General features: G+C 38.5%; 1 protein-coding gene across 3 annotated transcripts in view; it reads left to right on the top strand.

The window, feature by feature from the left end:
• The window catches only part of CRLS1 (cardiolipin synthase 1), a 29290-nt gene extending 12293 nt beyond the window's left edge, over window positions 1–16997 (top strand). For all 3 annotated transcript variants that reach the window (XM_060186671.1, XM_060186680.1, XM_060186687.1), the window contains exons 3-7: window positions 108–237; window positions 7710–7795; window positions 10509–10577; window positions 13121–13212; window positions 16684–16997. In XM_060186671.1, coding sequence (XP_060042654.1) covers window positions 108–237; window positions 7710–7795; window positions 10509–10577; window positions 13121–13212; window positions 16684–16771 — 465 coding nt within the window. In that variant the 3' untranslated portion in view covers window positions 16772–16997. The remainder of the gene's footprint in view (window positions 1–107; window positions 238–7709; window positions 7796–10508; window positions 10578–13120; window positions 13213–16683) is intronic.
• Window positions 16998–18583: the final 1586 nt, after the last annotated feature.

Raw genomic sequence — 18583 nt, 5'->3', positions numbered from 1 at the left:
TATTTACATTATATTAAAGTATAATTGTTATTTTGGTATCTCTTAACCTTCAAGATATCTGCTCTGTACCTATTATGACATTTTTTAAAAAAAACTTCTATTTTCAGTTGGATGGATTTATTGCTCGAAACTGGGCCAGTCAAAAATCAGCTTTGGGAAGTGCTCTTGATCCACTTGCTGATAAAATACTTATCAGTATCTTATATATTAGCTTGACCTATGCAGACCTTATTCCAGGTAAGAACGCCATCATGCGTGCTTTCAAATAGCATAGGATTTCTCCTGATTGAGAAATTTGAGGCTCCAAATTAGGAAATACTTTTTTAACTTTAAATTGTTTCCTAATTTTAAACTACTGAACTATTTTTTTAAGCTATTTGCTTTACTTTGAATTTTATATTCATGTCATACTATTCAAATCCACCATTTTTGTAGTATTAATGCTACTTACTTCATAGTACCAACTGTATATTAGTCTAAAGTCTCTTAATTATATATTCTTACCACCTAACTTTTTGAAAGTAATTTTAAAGATTTCCTAAGCCTGTTACTTATATAATTTAATTATAAGAAATGAGAGTTCTAAAAATACTAAAACTGTCTACAAATGTCACATTGCTATTACTAGACGCTATTTTCAATTTCAAATCATAATATAATTTATACATTGTATAAATAAATTCTCTTTCCGACCAGCTTATGGTTTTTTGCTCTTAACGTATGTACGTGCCTATGTATGTGGTTGTTCATTTCCTTTTTTCGGCTATATTTCTCAGTTTTGCTCCCTCATTTTAGAGTAAACTGTTTTTGACGAACTAGAAATAAAATCTGAAAACATGCCAATGTGATTTTTCAATTGCTTCTTATTGATTGACATTTAATAGAAGTGTGATGTTTCACTAGTGTAATCTCTTCAGTATAGAGATTCTTTTTCTCCTTTTTCTTTAGACTTTTAAATTCAGTGTCAAATTTAGAAATGATTTGGATTGTTGTCTGTGTCTTTACTTTTCTGAAAGTCAGAATAATGTTTATATGGCTGGGGGTGAGAAAAATTGGGGTATCCACATTCTAATCAATATAATTTGTGAGGAAAAAAGAATCTAAGGTGCATTCTGTTGACATTAAAAATTCAATTAATAGTTGAAGGTACATTCTCACCAGGGTACTTTTAAGCCTCCTTTGTTTCAGAGTTACTTAATGTTTTGTATTGTTTTACAAAGATTTGCCAGATATTTATTTCCCTGTTGAATGTAGAAATTGCATCCATGGGGCAGGGGTAAATAGCATAATGGTTCTGCAAGGGGACTCTCATGCTTGAGGCTCCAAAGTTCCAGGTTCAATCCCCACCCCCACCATAAGCCAGAGCTAAGAAGTACTCTAGTAAAAAAAAAAAAAATTGCATCCATGATTTGATATTATAATGTTGCTGTGAGCTTTATCCACATAATTGATAGAGGTTCCTTCCCAAACTATTACTTCTCTTCAGGATTATTATGGAAATTTTATTTTTTCCCCAGACTTCATTGTGGAGGTCCACCTTCTGGTGGAGTGCAACCACAGCTTATTTCTTGTATAAAGGATACAGGATGGCATGCATACTTTTAGAGGTCTATAGTATATCTATTCTAAAAATACCAGGAATGCCATTGCTTTATTCCCCATAAGAGAGTTTCACATAAGCCAGAGAAGAGAAAGACAAGTCACAGCACCACTTTGATACATGCAGTACAGAGCTTGAACTCAGCACTTCAGGCATGAAAGTCTGATGCCCTACCAGTTGAGCTACTTCCTCAGCCACAATCTGCATGTATTTTATTTATTTATTTCTCTTTTATCAGAACACTACTCAGCTCTGGCTTATAGTAATGTTGGGGATTGAACCTGGGGCTTTGGAGGCACAGACTTGAAAGTCTTTTTGCACAATCATTACTATCTCCTATGCCCTTGCATGTATGTTTAATTATATACTTGTTTTCTCTTATACTAGTGTTTGAAAGTTTTATATAGTGTTTGTTTTGCTGTTCTCATAATTATAGTTAGAATGTTCTGAATTATTTTGTAAACTGATCCCTGTGATCTTTTGGAATGAAGTTTTTTTTTTTAACATTTTGTAATGATTTATTATTGGAGAGAGAGAGAGTTTGAGAGAGGAGGGGGAGAGAGTGAGAAGGAGAGAGAGAGAGAGAGAGACCTACAGACCTGCTTCATCACTCATGAAGCTTTCCCCCTGCATGTGGGGACCAGGGGTTTGAACCTGGGTCCTTGCACACTAATATATGTGCCACTGCCTGCCCCCACATGATCTTTTTATTATCCTTATAGTTTTGAAATATTTAAAGGAATAGAAATACTATGTGTTCTGGAACCTACTGGAATTTAGTTTGAGTTTCTTATAATGCTGCTGGATACTAAGTAGACATCTTTAATCTGAAAACTTACACTTCAGTTTTATATATGAGATTATATTTGATAATTTCCTACTCTGTTGCCTTTATCTTTTCTCTGTCCTATTTTATTCATTTAAAACTTTGTCTTTTCTTTTTAAAACTTTGTCTTTTCTTTTTATGGAAGGTGTCCCCAAATTTATCATTTATATACCCATTGGCATTTTTTAAAGTTATTCATGAGAGAAAGAGGGAAAAAGGAGGAAGAGCACCTGGCACATGCAATGCTGGAGATCAAACTGGGGACCTCATGCTTGAGGGGTCAACGCTAAATTCACTGCGCCATGTCCGAGTCCTAATATTTTTATTGCCATCTCTTTTCATTCTTAGGAGTTCTTCCTTTACGTTTTATTTATTTTAACGAGAAAGAGAGAAAAACGAGAGCACTGCTAGCTCTGACTTGTGATACTGGGGATTGAACTTGGGACATTGGAGCCTCAGAAATGAAAGTCTTTTTGTATAACCACTATACTGTCTCCCCAGCCCCCATACTGCTATCTCCCCCATCCCTCTAGGAGCTCTTGTTTTGTGTATTTAAAAAAAGAAAAATTTTTTTCTTATATCATAGATGAGAGTCACCATTCAGTATGATACTTCTATCTATTTTATCACCTATTATTTATTAGGATTATTTTTTTAGGGGGTAACTGCTAGTTTTGAAACTCATTTTTAAAATCTGTTTTGGTCTTTCCTGAATGAGGGAGCCTTTACAACAATATCTGGTGAACTTTTACTGCTCACTCATATTTTAGTGAGGTACATAATGTCTACTGAGTACTCCCTAGGCATTAGTGAATTTATTTATTCCTCTAGGGTAAACAGGGATAAGACATGGCCCTAAATTTCCGGTGCCTTTATTTTGTTCTTTCTTTTTCTTTATTGGGGCGATTAATGGTTTAGTTAACAGTAAATTGAGTTGATGGTGCATGTGGAAAATTTTTCAGCTTTCTGTAAAATACTTTCAGCCCCAGCTTTGGTCTTCCTTCACCGTAATGCACCAGGACCTGAAAACCCCCACTACCCCAGAGTCCTTTGGTGCAGTACCCCAAACCCAGTATAAGTTTTACTTTGTGTTTCCTGTCATTTCTTTTTTCTTTTTTTTTTTTTAATATTTATTTATTTATTCCCTTTTGTTGCCCTTGTTGTTTTATTGTTGTTGTGGTTATTACTGTTCTTGTTACTGGTGACGTTGTTGGATAGGACAGAGAGAGGAGGGGGAGAGGAAGGTAGACACCTGCAGACCTGCTTCACCGCCTGTGAAGCGACTCCCCTGCAGGTGGGGAGCTGGGGGCTGGAACCAGGATCCTTACGCCGGTCCTTGAGCTTTGCGCCACCTGCGCTTAACCCACTGCGCTACTGCCCGACTCCCTTTTTCTTTTTTTTTTTTTTGAATTTATTTATTTTCCCTTGTGTTGCCCTTATTCTTTATTGTTGTTGTTATTGAGGCTGTTATTGTTAGATAGGACAGAGAGAAATGGAGAGAAGAGGGGAAGACGGGGAGAGAAAGACACCTGCAGACCTGCTTCACCGCCTGTGAAGGGACTCCTCTGCAGGTAGGGAGCTGGGTGCTCGAACCAGGATCCTTAAGCCGGTCCTTGCGCTCTGTCATTTCTTTTTTATAAAAAATAATTCTGTAGGGGAGTCACTTCACAAGAGGTGAAGCAGGTTCAAGCCCCTGGTCCCCATCTGCAGGAAGAATGCCATGAATCAGTCCTACAGTTGTCTCTCTTTCTCTCTCCCTCTTTATCTCTTCCTTCTCTCTCAGTTTCTGTCACTATCTAATTTGAATGAGTGAATAAAATTGTGTGCCAAAGTAAAAGCCTGTAACTCATCTGTCAGTTGATAGAGAGCTTGCCGATACTTTTGTGCATCAAGGGCCCAGTCTGATCGTACATGCCATCCCCCTAACTTTCACCTGTGCTTTTACAGAGCTCTCTTGAGGTGATCCTGTAACAGGCAGTAAATTTTGGGAACTGTTGATTTTGTTAATAGTCCTGTCCTCCACCAGACTGTTATAGATGGTAAACTGAGTCTAGAGATGCTAAACTACTAGTTACTCTACTGAACTGGTCCCTAATACCATATGCTCAGAGGATAGGCCGTGAATTCCATAGACATAGATTTCTGTCCTGGATGGACCATTTACTAACAGGTGGTCTTGGCAAGATTGTGTAACCTGCCTGAGACATGCTTTCCCTCATTGTTAAGACAGAGATAATAATGATCTCTATGAAGTTTGTATATAGATTAAATTATTTAAAAAATTTTTTTTTTTATTATCTTTATTTATTGGATAGAAACAGCCAGAAATTGAGAGGGAAGGAGGAGATAGAGAGACACCTGCAGCCCTGCTTCACCACTCGCAAAGCTTTCCCCCGCAGGTGGGGGCCAGGGGCTCGAACCCTGGTCCTTTTGCACTGTAACATGTTGCTCAACCTGGTGCACCACCACCTGGCCCCTAGATTAAATTATATATGTATGAAATGCTTTAAAACAATGCCAGATGCTCATAAGTGATAATTTTAGTAAACAGTATCAATAGGACTCAAGTTTTTGTATTATATTGAATTGCCTCATCTCTTCTACAGAAAACTCTTATGATTTATGACTAAGTCATATTTTCCCCATTGAGGATGAAACATAGTTTAAAATCATGTACGTAATTTGCTTCATTCTAAAATGTGGTGGTTAGATTTTGCTCCTATAATTGCTAGAGAGAAGTTTTCTAAGGGGGCTGGGTTGTGGCATACCTGGTTGACAGAATATGTTACAATGCACAAGGATCTGGGTTTGAGCCCTCAGTTCCCACCTGCAGGGGGAAAGCTTTGCAAATGGTGAAGCAGTGTTGCAGGTGTTTCTCTGTCTCTCTCCCTCTCTTAGCACCCTTTCCCCTCTCAATTTCTGGCTGTCTATTCCAATAAATAAATAAAGATAATACCAAAAAAATTTTTAAAGAATTTTTATGAGCATATATGTTCCTAATTATGGCTTACATACATGCTTTATTACTTGGCTTATAGGTGTTTGCTTTGTGTTACAAATGCCATCATGAGCAGATAAGCATGTTCTCTGGGATAATCTTGTTAGGATTGGAGCAGGGGCCAACATGTCATAATATATTGCTAGGAGAGTTGGTTTTGTTGGTTTCTTTGTTTGTTTTTACCAGAGCACCACTGTTCATCTCTGTGTTATGGTGGTGGTGGGAATCTGGGACTTTAGAGTCTCAAGCATGAAAGTCTTTTTGCATAATCATTATGCTATCCCCCGATCCCGAGATTTGAATTTTAAATCTGTAATTAATTAGTGAGATTTTTTCAAATTACAGAACCAATAGAATGTCAGATGGAGAGGATGTAAATATTGCTATGAAAGTAATTCATAGAAAAGTTGTTTGGGAATACACATGATCTTTTAATAATTTGTATGCTTTGAATTGTTAGCCTTGGGATTTTTCCCCTTAAAAAGATATTTGGGAGTCAGGCAGTAGCGCAAGGGGTTAAGCGCACATAGCACAAAGCGCAAGGACCTATGTAAGGATCCTGGTTCGAGCCCAGGCTCCCCACCTGCAGCAGAGTCGCTTCACAGGCAGTGAAGCAGGTCTGCAGTTGTCTGTCTTTCTCTCCCCCTCTCTGTCTTCCCCTCCTCTCTCCATTTCTTTCTGTCCTATCTAACAATGACAACATCAATAACAACAACAGTAATAACTACAACAATTTTTTTTTAAAAAAGGGGCAAGAAAAGGGAAAATAAATAAATAAAAATATGTAAATAAATATAAAAATTAATTTAAAAAGGAAGATTTTTAAAAAAAAATTTTTTTGATAAAGACTATATCCATGGTTAAAACTTCCTGTAGTACACAAAAATGTAAAATGAAGTAAGTCCTCTGCCCTCCTAAACTTCATATGACAAAGGAAAAAGAAATCTCATGAGTATCCATTTAAAAATATTCTGTTAGCTCTGACAGTGGGGTCATGTTGTGCTATTGGAGGAAAATGAGAAAGTTATTTGAAAAGTTTAATTAGGTTAAGCGCAGGTGGCGCAAAGCGCAAGGACCGGCATAAAGATCCCAGTTCAAGCCCCCGGCTCCCCACCAAGCAGGGGAGTCGCTTCACAGGCGGTGAAGCAGGTCTGCAGGTGTCTATCTTTCTCTCCCCCTCTCTGTCTTCCCCTCCTCTCTCCACTTCTCTCTGTCCTATCCAACAATGACGACAACAGTAATAACTACACAATAAAACAAGAGCAACATAAGAATAAATAAATAAATAAATATATTTTTTAAAAAAAGAAAGCAACCATTTAAAAAAAGAAAGAAAAGTTTAATTAGCCCTAAGGTGGATCAGGACAGTTTGGTGGAGAGGGTGAGGTCTGTAGACACCTATCTTAGGGAAATATGGAAATATACTCTTGACAACACCAGTCCTGACAGCACCCCCTCAATAAAGTGATAAATTACAAAGAGAAGCTTAATTCATTTTTAATTAGAATTCATTGGATGAGGCAGTAAAAAAAATGTGCAGTTGCTTGGATAGGAACTGGACTGGCAGGACAAGAATTAAAATTCTTTCCCCACAAGTGATACACCTGCAAATTTTACTGTTCATAAAATATTCTAGAATGCAGAAGCAAGCCCTCAGAGCACCTGAGACTCCTGGATTGTTGAAGTCCCCTGACATCTTTTCTGAACTCTTTACCATTTCATTCCATATAGTCATTGGGATTATAGTGATCAATATGAATTTCTGAACTCACAAAGCTGAGAAATAACAAAAAGAGATAATGGGTGTGGCACTGATTGTAGTTTAAAACATTTAAGAAAAGAAGGTGAGAGAATCAACAGAACTAGACTTGGAAATGCTATATTCTTTCCTGCGGTTTTTATATATATATATATATTTTATTTGTTATTAGATAGGAACAGAGAGAAATTGAGAGGGAAAGAGACAGAGACACCTGCAGCCCTGCTTCAACATTTGTGAGGCTTTCCTCCTGCAGGTAGGAAGCAGAGACTTGAACCTGGGTACTTATGCGCTGTAATGTGTGCACTTAACTAGGTACACCACTGCCTGGCCCCTCCTTTCCTGTGTTATAAGAGTAAGTTAAAGAGCATAACAAATCAGGGGCTCACTTGTAAGGACCCTAACTCATCAGTAAGTATGAATTATAGAATTTTTACATATGTATATAAATACAACTTCATTATATTTGCAGTGCCTCTGTAATTTTCAAAAACTCAATCAAAATTACTTTATATTTTATTTTCAGTTCCACTTACTTATATGATAATTTCAAGAGATGTCATGTTGATTGCTGCTGTTTTTTATGTCAGATATCAAACTCTTCCAACACCGGTGAGTTGTTTTGTTTTATCTTGACTAGCCATACAACTTAAGACCAAAAAAAAAGATCATTGTGTTATATACTAAGAATATTGTATGAGAATTTATGGATGTTTTGGATCCTGTTGTTGAGAATTAAAAAAAAAAGTCTAATTGTTATTCTGCTGTTAGAATCACTGTGTTACATGAGTTATGTTTTTGTTTGTTTTTGTGGTGAAACTCGCCTACTAGGATGCATCATTTACCATTCCAAGTCATTTTCTTACTCAGATTGAGAAACAGAGTAAAGAGGGGGAGAAGTATCACAGTACTGCAGCTTCTTCCATTCTCATAGCATGTGATGCCAGGGCTCAAGCCTGGGTCACTTATATGCTAATGCAGGCACCCAGCCCTTTGATCTATCTCCTTTGTTCAGAAAATTTATTTTTAAGAAGACATATTTTGGGTGCCTGCCTTACATACATGGGAGCCCCTTGGATAGCAGAAGAGTGCTTTGCACACTCATTAAAAAATAGTGAGGGGCAGGGAAGATAGCATACTGGTTATGCAGAGACTCTCATGCCTGAGGCTCCAAAGTACCAGCTTTAGTCCCCTCCACCACCATAAGCCAGAGCTGAGCAGTGCTCTGGTAAAGAAAAATAGCGAATATAGTGGCCCAGGAGTTGGTACAGTGGGTAAAGTGTTAAGACTCTCAAGCATAAGGTCCCTGGTTTGATCCCCCTGCATCACATGTGCCAGAGTGATGCTTTAGTTCATTTTCTCTCTTCCTCCAGCCTTCATATTCTCATGTTTATTATAAATAAAAATGTTTTAAAAATAGTAAATAGAGGTTAAGCTAGAGAAGCAGGCAGCTCAGCAGTACAGCACGTGAGTAAAATCTTGGGATTAAGCTCACTTAAGAGCACATAAGGGGCCAAGGTGGTGGCAGCACACCTGGTTAAGTGCTCACATTACAGAGCACAAGGACCTATGTTCAAGCCCCTGGTCCCCACCTGCAGGAGGGGGAAAGAAAGCTTCATGACTGGGGAAACAGGGCTGCAGGGGTCTCTCTGTGTCCCTCTCTCCCTTCCTGTCCCTTCTCAATGTTTCTTTCTCTGGCCAATCATAAATAATTTAAAAATAAAAGCACATAAAAGCCAGAGAGACTATCTAGCTTATCCCTGGAAGCAAATACTATTGAACTTTTTGTGTTTTGTTTTTTTTTCATAACTGAAGCTTCTATCTAATTTAGCCACTCCAGTGGATTGTCTAGAACTGGCCATTTTAATCGGTTCTAGGATCAGAGAGACTTCTGGGTAGGGCATATATCTTGCCATGATCTCAGCTTCACCAAAACAAACAAATAAACAAAAAAAGCAGATACCCAACAAATACCCACAGTTGTATGAGTATGGAATGGTTTGTTTACACATTTGTTCATGGGTTCTACAAAGTCTCTGAGTGTATGAACATAACAAATTAACCCCAGTGAAAACAGCATTTTGCTAACTTGGTTACTTGTCTGTAAAAATAATAGTGCCTAGGGTGGTCCAGGAGGTGGCTCAGTGGATAAAATGTTGGTTTCTCAGGCATGAGGTCCTGAGTTCAATCCCTGGCAACACATGTACCAGAGTGATGTCTGGTTCTTTCTCTCTCTCCTGTCCCTCTCATTAATAAATAAATAAATTTTTAAAAATAATAGTGCCTAGGTAGTTTCAAGGCTTTTTGCTGTTGCTTTTTTTTTTTAGTTTAGTAAAAAAGATATAATCAAACTATGATATCTAGAACTTTAGAGAAATTAAGGAACCAGGGACCTGGTAGTAGCTCACCCAGTTGAGTGTACATGTTACAATATGCAAAGATTTGGATTCAAGCTCCCCAGTCCCCACCTGCAGAAAGAAAGCTTCACAAGCAGTGAAACAGTGCTACAGGTGTGTCTCTTATCTCTCCTCTCTCCTACCCCCTCAGTTTCTCTCTGGCTTTATCCAATAAATAAAATAAATTAAGAAACCAATCTATAAATTATATTTAGTAACCTAAATAAATGATGTATAATGAATGTAAATCTTGTACAGGAAGATGTAGATTAAGGACTTTTAAAAAATACATATTTATAGGAGTCGGGCAGTAGCACAGCGGGTTAAGCGCACATGTCTCAAAGCCCAAGGATCAGCACAAGGATCCCAGTTCGATTCCCCGGCTCCCCACCTGCGGGGAAGTCCCTTCACAGGTGATGAAGCAGGTCTGCAGGTGTCTACTTTTCTCTCCCCCTCTCTGTCTTCCCCTCCTCTCTCCATTTCTCTCTGTCCTATACAACAACGACAACAATAAGAGTAACAACAATAAAACAACAAGGGCAACAAAAGGGAATAAATATTTTAAAATATATATATTTATTAATTTATTATTGTTGTTGTTGATGTCGTCATTGTTGACTAGGACAGAGAGAAATGGAGCAAGGAGGGGAAGACGGGGAGAGAAAGAAACCTGCAGACCTGCTTCACCGTCTGTCAAGTGACCGCCCCCCTGCAGGTGGGGAGCCAGGGGCTCCAACCAGGATCCTTATGCTGGTCCTTGTGCTTTGCATCACCTGCACTTAACCCGCTGTGCTACTGCCCACCTCCTGATTAAGGACTTTTTAACATAGAACCAGGCATATGGTGAACACTCAGAAAGTTACCTGCATATAGTAACAAAATATTTGTTAAAGCATAAGTTGAATAAACTTATCTTTTTTCTCTGCTAGCGAACACTTTCTAAGTATTTCAATCCTTGCTATGCCACTGCTAGATTAAAACCAACTTTCATCAGCAAGGTAAGAGACACAACCTCCTTTAAAGTTATTCCCTTGTGAACTTTATCATAATGAATGTAAATCTTAGGAACAGCTGAAAATTTAATTTAAATTTGACAAATTTAAATGCATTGACTATAAGAGTAGATGGCAGGGGTTATTTTGTCCTCCAAAAAATAATGGATTTTTTGGATGGTTAGGAACTGTGTCGTGTTGGTAGTCTGAGAATTCAGGTCTTTGAATGAGATCCTGTGAAGGTTCCTTTCACTTAACTCCCTCCTGGTGGTGAAAACATCATATTGGGACCTTTTATTTTCAAGAACCATTGTTGGGGCTGGGTGGTGGCACACCTGGATGAGCACACATGTCACAATGTGCAAGGACCTGGGGTTTGAGCCCCTGGCCCCACCTGCAGGGGAAAGCTTTGCAAATGGTGAAGTAGTGCTGCAGGTATCTCTTTCTCTCTCTCTCTCTCTCTCTATTTATCTTCCCCTACTCTCTTGATTTCTGGCTGTCTCCAATAAATACATAATAAGTAGTAATAAAAAAGAGCTGTTATTACTAAAAGGAGCAGGAAAAAGTTTGATTCATTAGTAACTGCTACTCTTAGTTGTCCATCTTGTTTTGGATACTATTAGCATACCTCTCAAGGTATGTTTACTTTTCTGTTGTAGTAGCCTTATATGTCTAACTATTGTTTTGCTCCATCTCTTGTCACAGAGGCTTAATTAAATGGGTGGGCTTATCATCTCTGGGACAAAAGGGGTGGTTATTTTTATACTTAGAGACTCTCAGCATTGGACTTTGACCTAGGGTTTTTTGGATTCTAGTGGCTCATATTGTTTGACAGTACAGAAATGTGTACATCGTGTCACATAAAAAGTAGCTTAAAGAGGTACCAGGACAGACGTATCAATCATTGTTCTTGCAAGAAGCTGTATATAGGATTTTCATAATTTTTTTCAAACAAAATGGAATCCACGTTTTTATTGTCTTTTTTTATTCTTACTGGAGGGATTAATGGTTGACAGTAAATATAGTTGCTAGTACATGTGTAAAATTTCTTAGTTTTCTGCAAAACACTCCCACCACCAGCCTAGGTCCTCCTCCACCATCATGCACCAGCATCTGAAAGTCCCCTCACCCCTGAGTCCTTTACCCTGGTGCAATACAACAAACCCAGTCCAACTTCCGCTTTGTGTTTTCCCTTCTGTTCTTATTTCTCAACTTCATTCCATGAGTGAGATCATCCCATAGTCATCCTTCTCTTTTTGGCTTGTCTTTTTTAACAGGAACCCATGTTTTTTTACTTCAGAATAGAGGATAACACAGGACACATGACCTATAGATTCTTTTTTTTTTTTTTTTTTTTTTGTCCTTTCTACCAGGGTTATTGCTGGGACTTGGTGTTGGCACTACAAATCCACCACTCCTGCAGCTTTTATTTTATTTTATTTTTTTTCTCTCCAGGGTTATTGCTGGGACTCAGTGCCTGAACTATGTATGAATCCACTGCTCCTGGTGGCCATATTTTTCCATTATTGTTGCTGTTGGATAGGATGGAGATAGAAAGGAGGAGAAGAGAGGGGGAGAGAAAGATAGACACTTGCAGACATGCTTCAGTGCTTGCAAAGCAACTCCCCTGTAGGTGGGGAGCTTGAACCAGGATCCTTATGCTGGACCCTTATGCTGCACTACCGCCTGACCCCCAGTCTTTTTTTTTTCTTTTTTCTCTTATCTATATTACGTGATAGGACATAGAAAAATTGAGAGAGGCAAGGAAGAGAGAGAGACATCCTACAGACATCCTTCAATGCTCGTGAAGCTTCCCCCCTGCAAATGGGGAGCAGGGGTTCAAGCCCAGATCTTTGCATACGGTAACGTGTGCACTTAACTAAATGCGCCACCACTTAGCCCTCGATTCGTACTTCAACATGTTTCCACAGAACACTTCTCATGATGAATATAGGAAGTTTCCCAGCTGTTTTCTTTTTCTGCTCCATGCTGTCTTTCAGAGTAGCAAAAGCTACTCATTTCCTTCACGGAGACTAATGCTTTTCAGTCTTCTAGGTTCATAGACTTGATAGGTAACATAGAGTGAAGGATAGGCAAGTCTCCTTCCTAGTTTCAGTTCTATAACCTGCTATGACTGCAGGCAAGTCACTTAATTCATTACCCTTTCACCCATGAATATGTATCTTAATTACTTGCCTAATCAACAGGGTTATTTTAAGGTATAGTTGAGGGGAAAAAAAAAAAAGCAAAGAATTTTGCAACACTTTGAATTGCTGTAGAAAATACAAGTAGTGGCATCTTCTCATAGTTTCCCTGCTCCTTGCTATACAAGGCAGCTGTGCAGGCACATGGATGAATCAGTGAAGTTAGTGACCTCCTTAATGTGAATACCAGCTTCTTTTGATAAGGATAGCACAGTATCAGTCGTGCAGAAGGTATGCATGTTACGGTGTGATGGGCAATGCCATTGTCTCATGAGCTTGAAACAAGATCTGGTGGGTTCTGTTCATTTGTAGCTTTTCTTTCTTTTCTTCTCCTTCCTTTTCTAGGTAAACACAGCAGTGCAGTTAATCTTGGTGGCAGCTTCTTTGGCAGCTCCAGTTTTCAATTATGCTGACAGCATTTATCTTCAAATACTGTGGTAAGCTAAATTTAGACTAACTCTCTGAGAATATCAACAAAATAATTTATTGTAACAGAATTACTTTGTTCTTTTTTTTAAAAATTATTTATTTATTTATTTTTGTTTATTCCCTTTTGTTGTCCTTGTTGTTTTTTATTGTCGTTGTAGTTATTATTATTGTTATTGATGTAGTTGTTGGATAGGACAGAGAAATGGAGAAAGGAGGAGAAGACGGGGGGAGGGGAGAAAAAGATAGACACCTGCAGACCTGCTTCACCGCCTGTGAAGTGACTCCCCTGCAGGTGGGGAGCTGGGGGCTCAAACTGGGATCCTTATGCCGGTCCTTGCACTTCGTGCCAAGTGCACTTAACCCGCTGTGCTACCACCCAACTCCCAGAATTACTTTGTTCTTATAGTCTTTACTGAGGACTGAGTGGGTAAAGTGTGTTTTATTTTATGATTGATGGTGTTCTTTTTATCTAGTCTTTTTTAAATTATTTATTTATTTATTTATTTATTATTGGATAGAGACAGAAATTGAGAGGGGAGGGGTATGGAGAGGGAGCGAGGCAGAAAGACACTTGCAGCTCTACTTCACCACTCATGAAGCTTTCCCCTTACAGGTGGTGACCAGGGGCTTGAACCCAGGTTCTTGTGCATTATATATAATATGTGCACTCAAGCAAGTGCACCATCACCTGGCCCCCCTTTATTTAGTCTTTATGCAATGCCAGAGAACAAATTCTTGTTCTCACACATACCACTAATTCCACTGAGCTACCTCACGGGTTTAGTTGTTGTTTGTTTGTTCTTTTGTTTTTTTGTTTGGTTTTATTTTTTTGCAGAGAGGGAGCTACATGTACATGTATAGGGGGAGAGAGACACCAGTTATCCATGAGAGTCCACTTGATTTCTTACTTATACTTTATCTGTTGCCCCCATCTGGTACCAAGAGTTGAACCCAGGGATTCACACATGGAAGACGTGATTCCTACCACTGAGCCACCTTGTTAAGAAGTTTACTGTCAAATAAATATGTGTTGTACAACTTGAAAGGAATGAACAGTATAGATAGTATACTGGGGGGGGGGGGAGATACTGCCAGATAGGAAGAACAGGAAAAACTTCTGGAAAGGAGGAGGTCTGTGGGTCTGTGTTGGACACTAGGGAGTCTGAGGGTGGCCATTCAGGGAAAAGGCAGTGAACAAAGTTAGGTATGGGGAGAATAGATGGGAAAAAAGTATGTTCAGCCTGAAAGGACCATAATGAGAAGGAACTTGCAGAAGTTTATTTTATTGTGCTTATTTATAGGCTAGAAAAAAAAAAAGTCAAACTCAAAACTTTTTTTTTATAGATTTCTTTTTCCCTTTTCCTCTTTTGTTGCCCTTGTTGTAGTTATTATTGTGTCATTGTTGGTAGGACAGAGAGAAATGGAGAGGGGAGGGGAAGACAGGGGGAGGGAAAGATACCTGCAGACCTGCTTCACTACCTGAGAAGCAACTTCCCTGCAGGTAGGGAGCTGGGGGCTTAAACTGGGATCCTTACGCCAGTCCTTGTACTTCACGCCATTTGCGCTTAACCCGCTGTGCTACCACCCAACCCCCACATTCAAACTTTTAAAGTCTAAAATATTCTGCACTGATTTTTGGTAGACTTTTCACTCTTTAATTAAAACCTTTGGTGGGTGTGACGTGGTAACACATCAGGAGGAAGTGTGAAATAGTACCCCTAAAACATACAGTATTGTCAATTGACAGCTGCAATAAACAGATTTTACAAAAACTAATTTGATGCAGTCTAAATACTGGTGAACAAAATCAAGTGAAGGAATCTTAAATTTCAGATAGAAAGAGAGGGAGAAAGGGAAAGATAAAAAAGTTTCCTCCAGCACAGTAGGGGCCAGACTTAAACCTGAGTTGTGGATATGACAAGGCAGGCGGACTGTCCAGGTGAGCTACCTTTGCCAGCCTACAGAATATACTTGTTCGTTCGTTCGTTGGTTCGTTCGTTCATTCATTCATTCACTCATTTTTACCAGAGCACTGTTCAGCCCTGGCTGATGATGGTGCCAGGGACTGAACCTGGGAAATTGGAGTCTCAGACACTTAAGCCTCTTTGTATAACCATCCTGCTGTTTCCCCACCCCCAGTCCAAAGAATCTTTTAAAATAGGCATGCTGGCCAAGGAAGTGGTTCAACTGGTAGAGCATTGGATTTAAGTCCAATGGTATCTCATATTATATCTGGTATTCTGGCTTGTCCCTCTCTCTGAATCATGTGATTTTTCTCTCTCATGCACATAATAAACATGTAACAACTAAATCTTTTTTCAAAATGATACACATGCTAAATACTTTCCTGAAATATGTAAGTATGTATTCATTATGATTTGTGCTACATCTTCTGAGGACCAACACCTTTTCTTTGAGTTTAGCTCCATACTATGTGGCTTAGCCTGGTGAGCCACCACCAGCCTCTTGCGTTTAGCTCCATAAATGGAGGTTGTTTGTTTGTTTGTTTTTAAAAGAATTTATTTATTTATGAGAAAGATAGGCAGAGAGAGAAAGAACAAGACATCACTCTGGTACATGTGCTGCCAGGGATTGAACTCAGGACCTCGTGGTTGAGAATACAGTGCTTTATCCACTGCGCCACCTCCCGGACAACATGGAGGTTGTTTTCTTTGCTGAATAGCACAACCTTTGGTTTTCTTTTTAAATAATATACAAGATTTTAAGACATTTTCAAAGCAATCTGAGTATAGAGACTTTTTAGTTGTTTTTTTTTTTTTTGGGGGGGGGTTTTGTCTTTTAACATAGCCTACTTGATTAACAGTTTTTAACAGCTTGCCTTATCCAGTGCATCTTTCAGGTGCATCCACTTGAGTTCTCAGAATTAGAAGCTCTTCTTGCACATGTATTCTAATCTTTAGTTTGTTGATTTAGTCTACAGCCATACCACCCTGAACACGCCCAATCTCATCTGATCTCGGAAGTTTGTTGATTTAGTATACCACATTGGCATAAGCAGGGTTAGGATCATGTAGGAATGATCTTCACCTGGTGGCAGCAAGGGTGCACTTAAAATGTAGCCTGTTAGGCTTAAGAGGTAGATTACCTGGTAGGGCACACACCTTGCCATGTGCAAAGCCATGTTTCAAGCACCACAATGTAGCACCATGGAATCTAGGGAAGTCTGCATACATACATATTGCACCAAAATAAAAGACTCTGGGATTGGTGGGGGAGAGAATACAGGTCCAAAAAGGATGACAGAGAACCTAGTTGGGGGTTGTATTGTTATGTGGAAAACTGAGAAATGTTACGCATGTACAAACTATTATATTTACTGTAGAATGTAAACCATTAATTCCCTAATAAAGAAATTAAGAAAAAAAAAACTAGCCCTTTTTTACTTTTTAAATGTAGTCTTTATTATCAGGGGTTTTTTTTTAGACTTGATCATTAAATGTTCTTTCTTTCCATAATAGGTGTTGTACAGCTTTCACCACAGCTGCATCAGCTTACAGTTACTACCATTATGGTCGGAAGACTGTTCAGGTAATAAAAGGCAGATGAAGATTACGCATCATCATTAAGGAGGAAGCGATATACATCGGCGGCGGCAGAGCCAATGGAAATGCACAGGATTTTCCCTGTTTTGGTGTTCAGCTTGAAAAAGGACTTGTCAGTACAAACCATGTCATCAAAATTTAAGTAATGTGCATCAAAAATAAGCTTGATCATGGGCATATGCAAAATTTGCAATGTATTTTTAAATACAAATAAAACTCTATAATTTAGATTTTTTTTTTACCTTAGCTTTCTTGATTAATTTATAAGGTTCCAATTATTGTCACTCATTTTTCTTTCTTTCTTTTTTTTTTTTTTAAGTCCAGAGCATGGAAATTGAAGAGTTTTCGCTTCTCTTTGAATAGAATTTAGATTATTTTGAGTACTAAAGAACTCGCTGGGTTTAATTTTCCACACAACTTAACTACACAGATTCATGTTTGATTTGTAGATCTGTAAACATATTAGCCAGTCATGTAGGATGATAATAAAGATAACTTAGTTGTGGGTGCAACAAACCTTTAAAGGATTTCAAAGGCAGTGCTTTCTGAAAATAAGATCAAAGTAGAATAGATTGAAGCTGATGTTCAGTCGTTTTCCAGTCTCTCAGGTGCCTAACAGTTCTGTATCAGGATAATTAGTAGTCGGTATATGAATACATGTTCACTATGCCATCCAAGGGGGCAGTGAGTTATCATGCCTTCTCACTGTGTTCCTTACATTACAGCATTTGTCTAATACTGGAACCTGTACTCCTATATTATGTAAATAACATGAAACTGTATATTTTTCAAAGGTGTTTTTTTTTAAATTGGGGGGAATCTTTTGTTAAAATGTTAAAAGAATAAAAAAATTGGGGGTAAAGTGTGCTGCCTTTGACTTGGGTTATTCTGTGTAGTATACTGTGAATCTCCGCTATTGTGTACATTTTCGGATTCATTTAGTCCATTCAGATATGTCGCTTTCATTTATGTTGTAAATGTGACTAGTTTGGGATCGTTTGATTTTTTTTTTAATTTAATTTAATTTTACTTTATTTTTAATGAGAGAGAAAGACCAGAGAGCACTATTCAATTCTAGCTTATGGTGGTGCTAGGAATTGAATCTGAGACCTCAGAGCCTCAGGCATGAAAGCATGGAAGTCCTCTGTATAACCAGTATGCTGTCTCCCTAGCCCTACCTACACCTTTGGTTTTTTACTGTATATATATATATACATATATATATATATTTCTTTTTTATTATTATTCTTTTTGAGCTAGAGACAGAGGAGCCAGGTGCTGGCACAGGTAGAACACACATATCATCATGTGCAAGGACCCAGGTTCCGTCCCTAACCTTCAAGAAAGGAAGCTTCATAAGTGGTAAAAGCAGTGCTGCAGCTATCTCCCTCTCTACCCCCATCTTCCTCTCAATTTCTATGTCTCTACCAAATAAAATGTATTTTAAAAGAGAGAGAGTGAAAGAGACCACAGAACTGGAGCTTCCTTCAATACAGTCATGGTCAGGCTCAAAACTGTTGTCAAGTATCTGACAAAGCAGTGTGCTAGCCAAGGGAAGCATCTGATTTTAAAGTCCTTATTCTTGCTATACCATTATGTCTGGGGGAGTGGGAGAACTCCAAACAAGATAAGGATTGGTTGCTTCCTCTTTAGGGAGGAGATCTATTGTGCATTGTCCCAGGTTTTGACTTGAACTCACAGTGAAATGCAAGCACAGTCTGATGAACTATGTTGAAGTGGGAAGTCAGAAGAAAATTTCATGCCTCTTCACAGTTGTATTTTTGGATCAGTGTCATGTCCCTATGTTCCTGATGGT

This window comes from Erinaceus europaeus, chromosome 1 (genome assembly GCF_950295315.1).
Source record: "Erinaceus europaeus chromosome 1, mEriEur2.1, whole genome shotgun sequence".
NCBI classification, from domain to species: Eukaryota; Metazoa; Chordata; class Mammalia; order Eulipotyphla; family Erinaceidae; genus Erinaceus; species Erinaceus europaeus.
The sequence above is the reverse complement of the archived record's forward strand: the minus strand, read 5'-3'. Positions and strand labels throughout refer to the sequence as shown.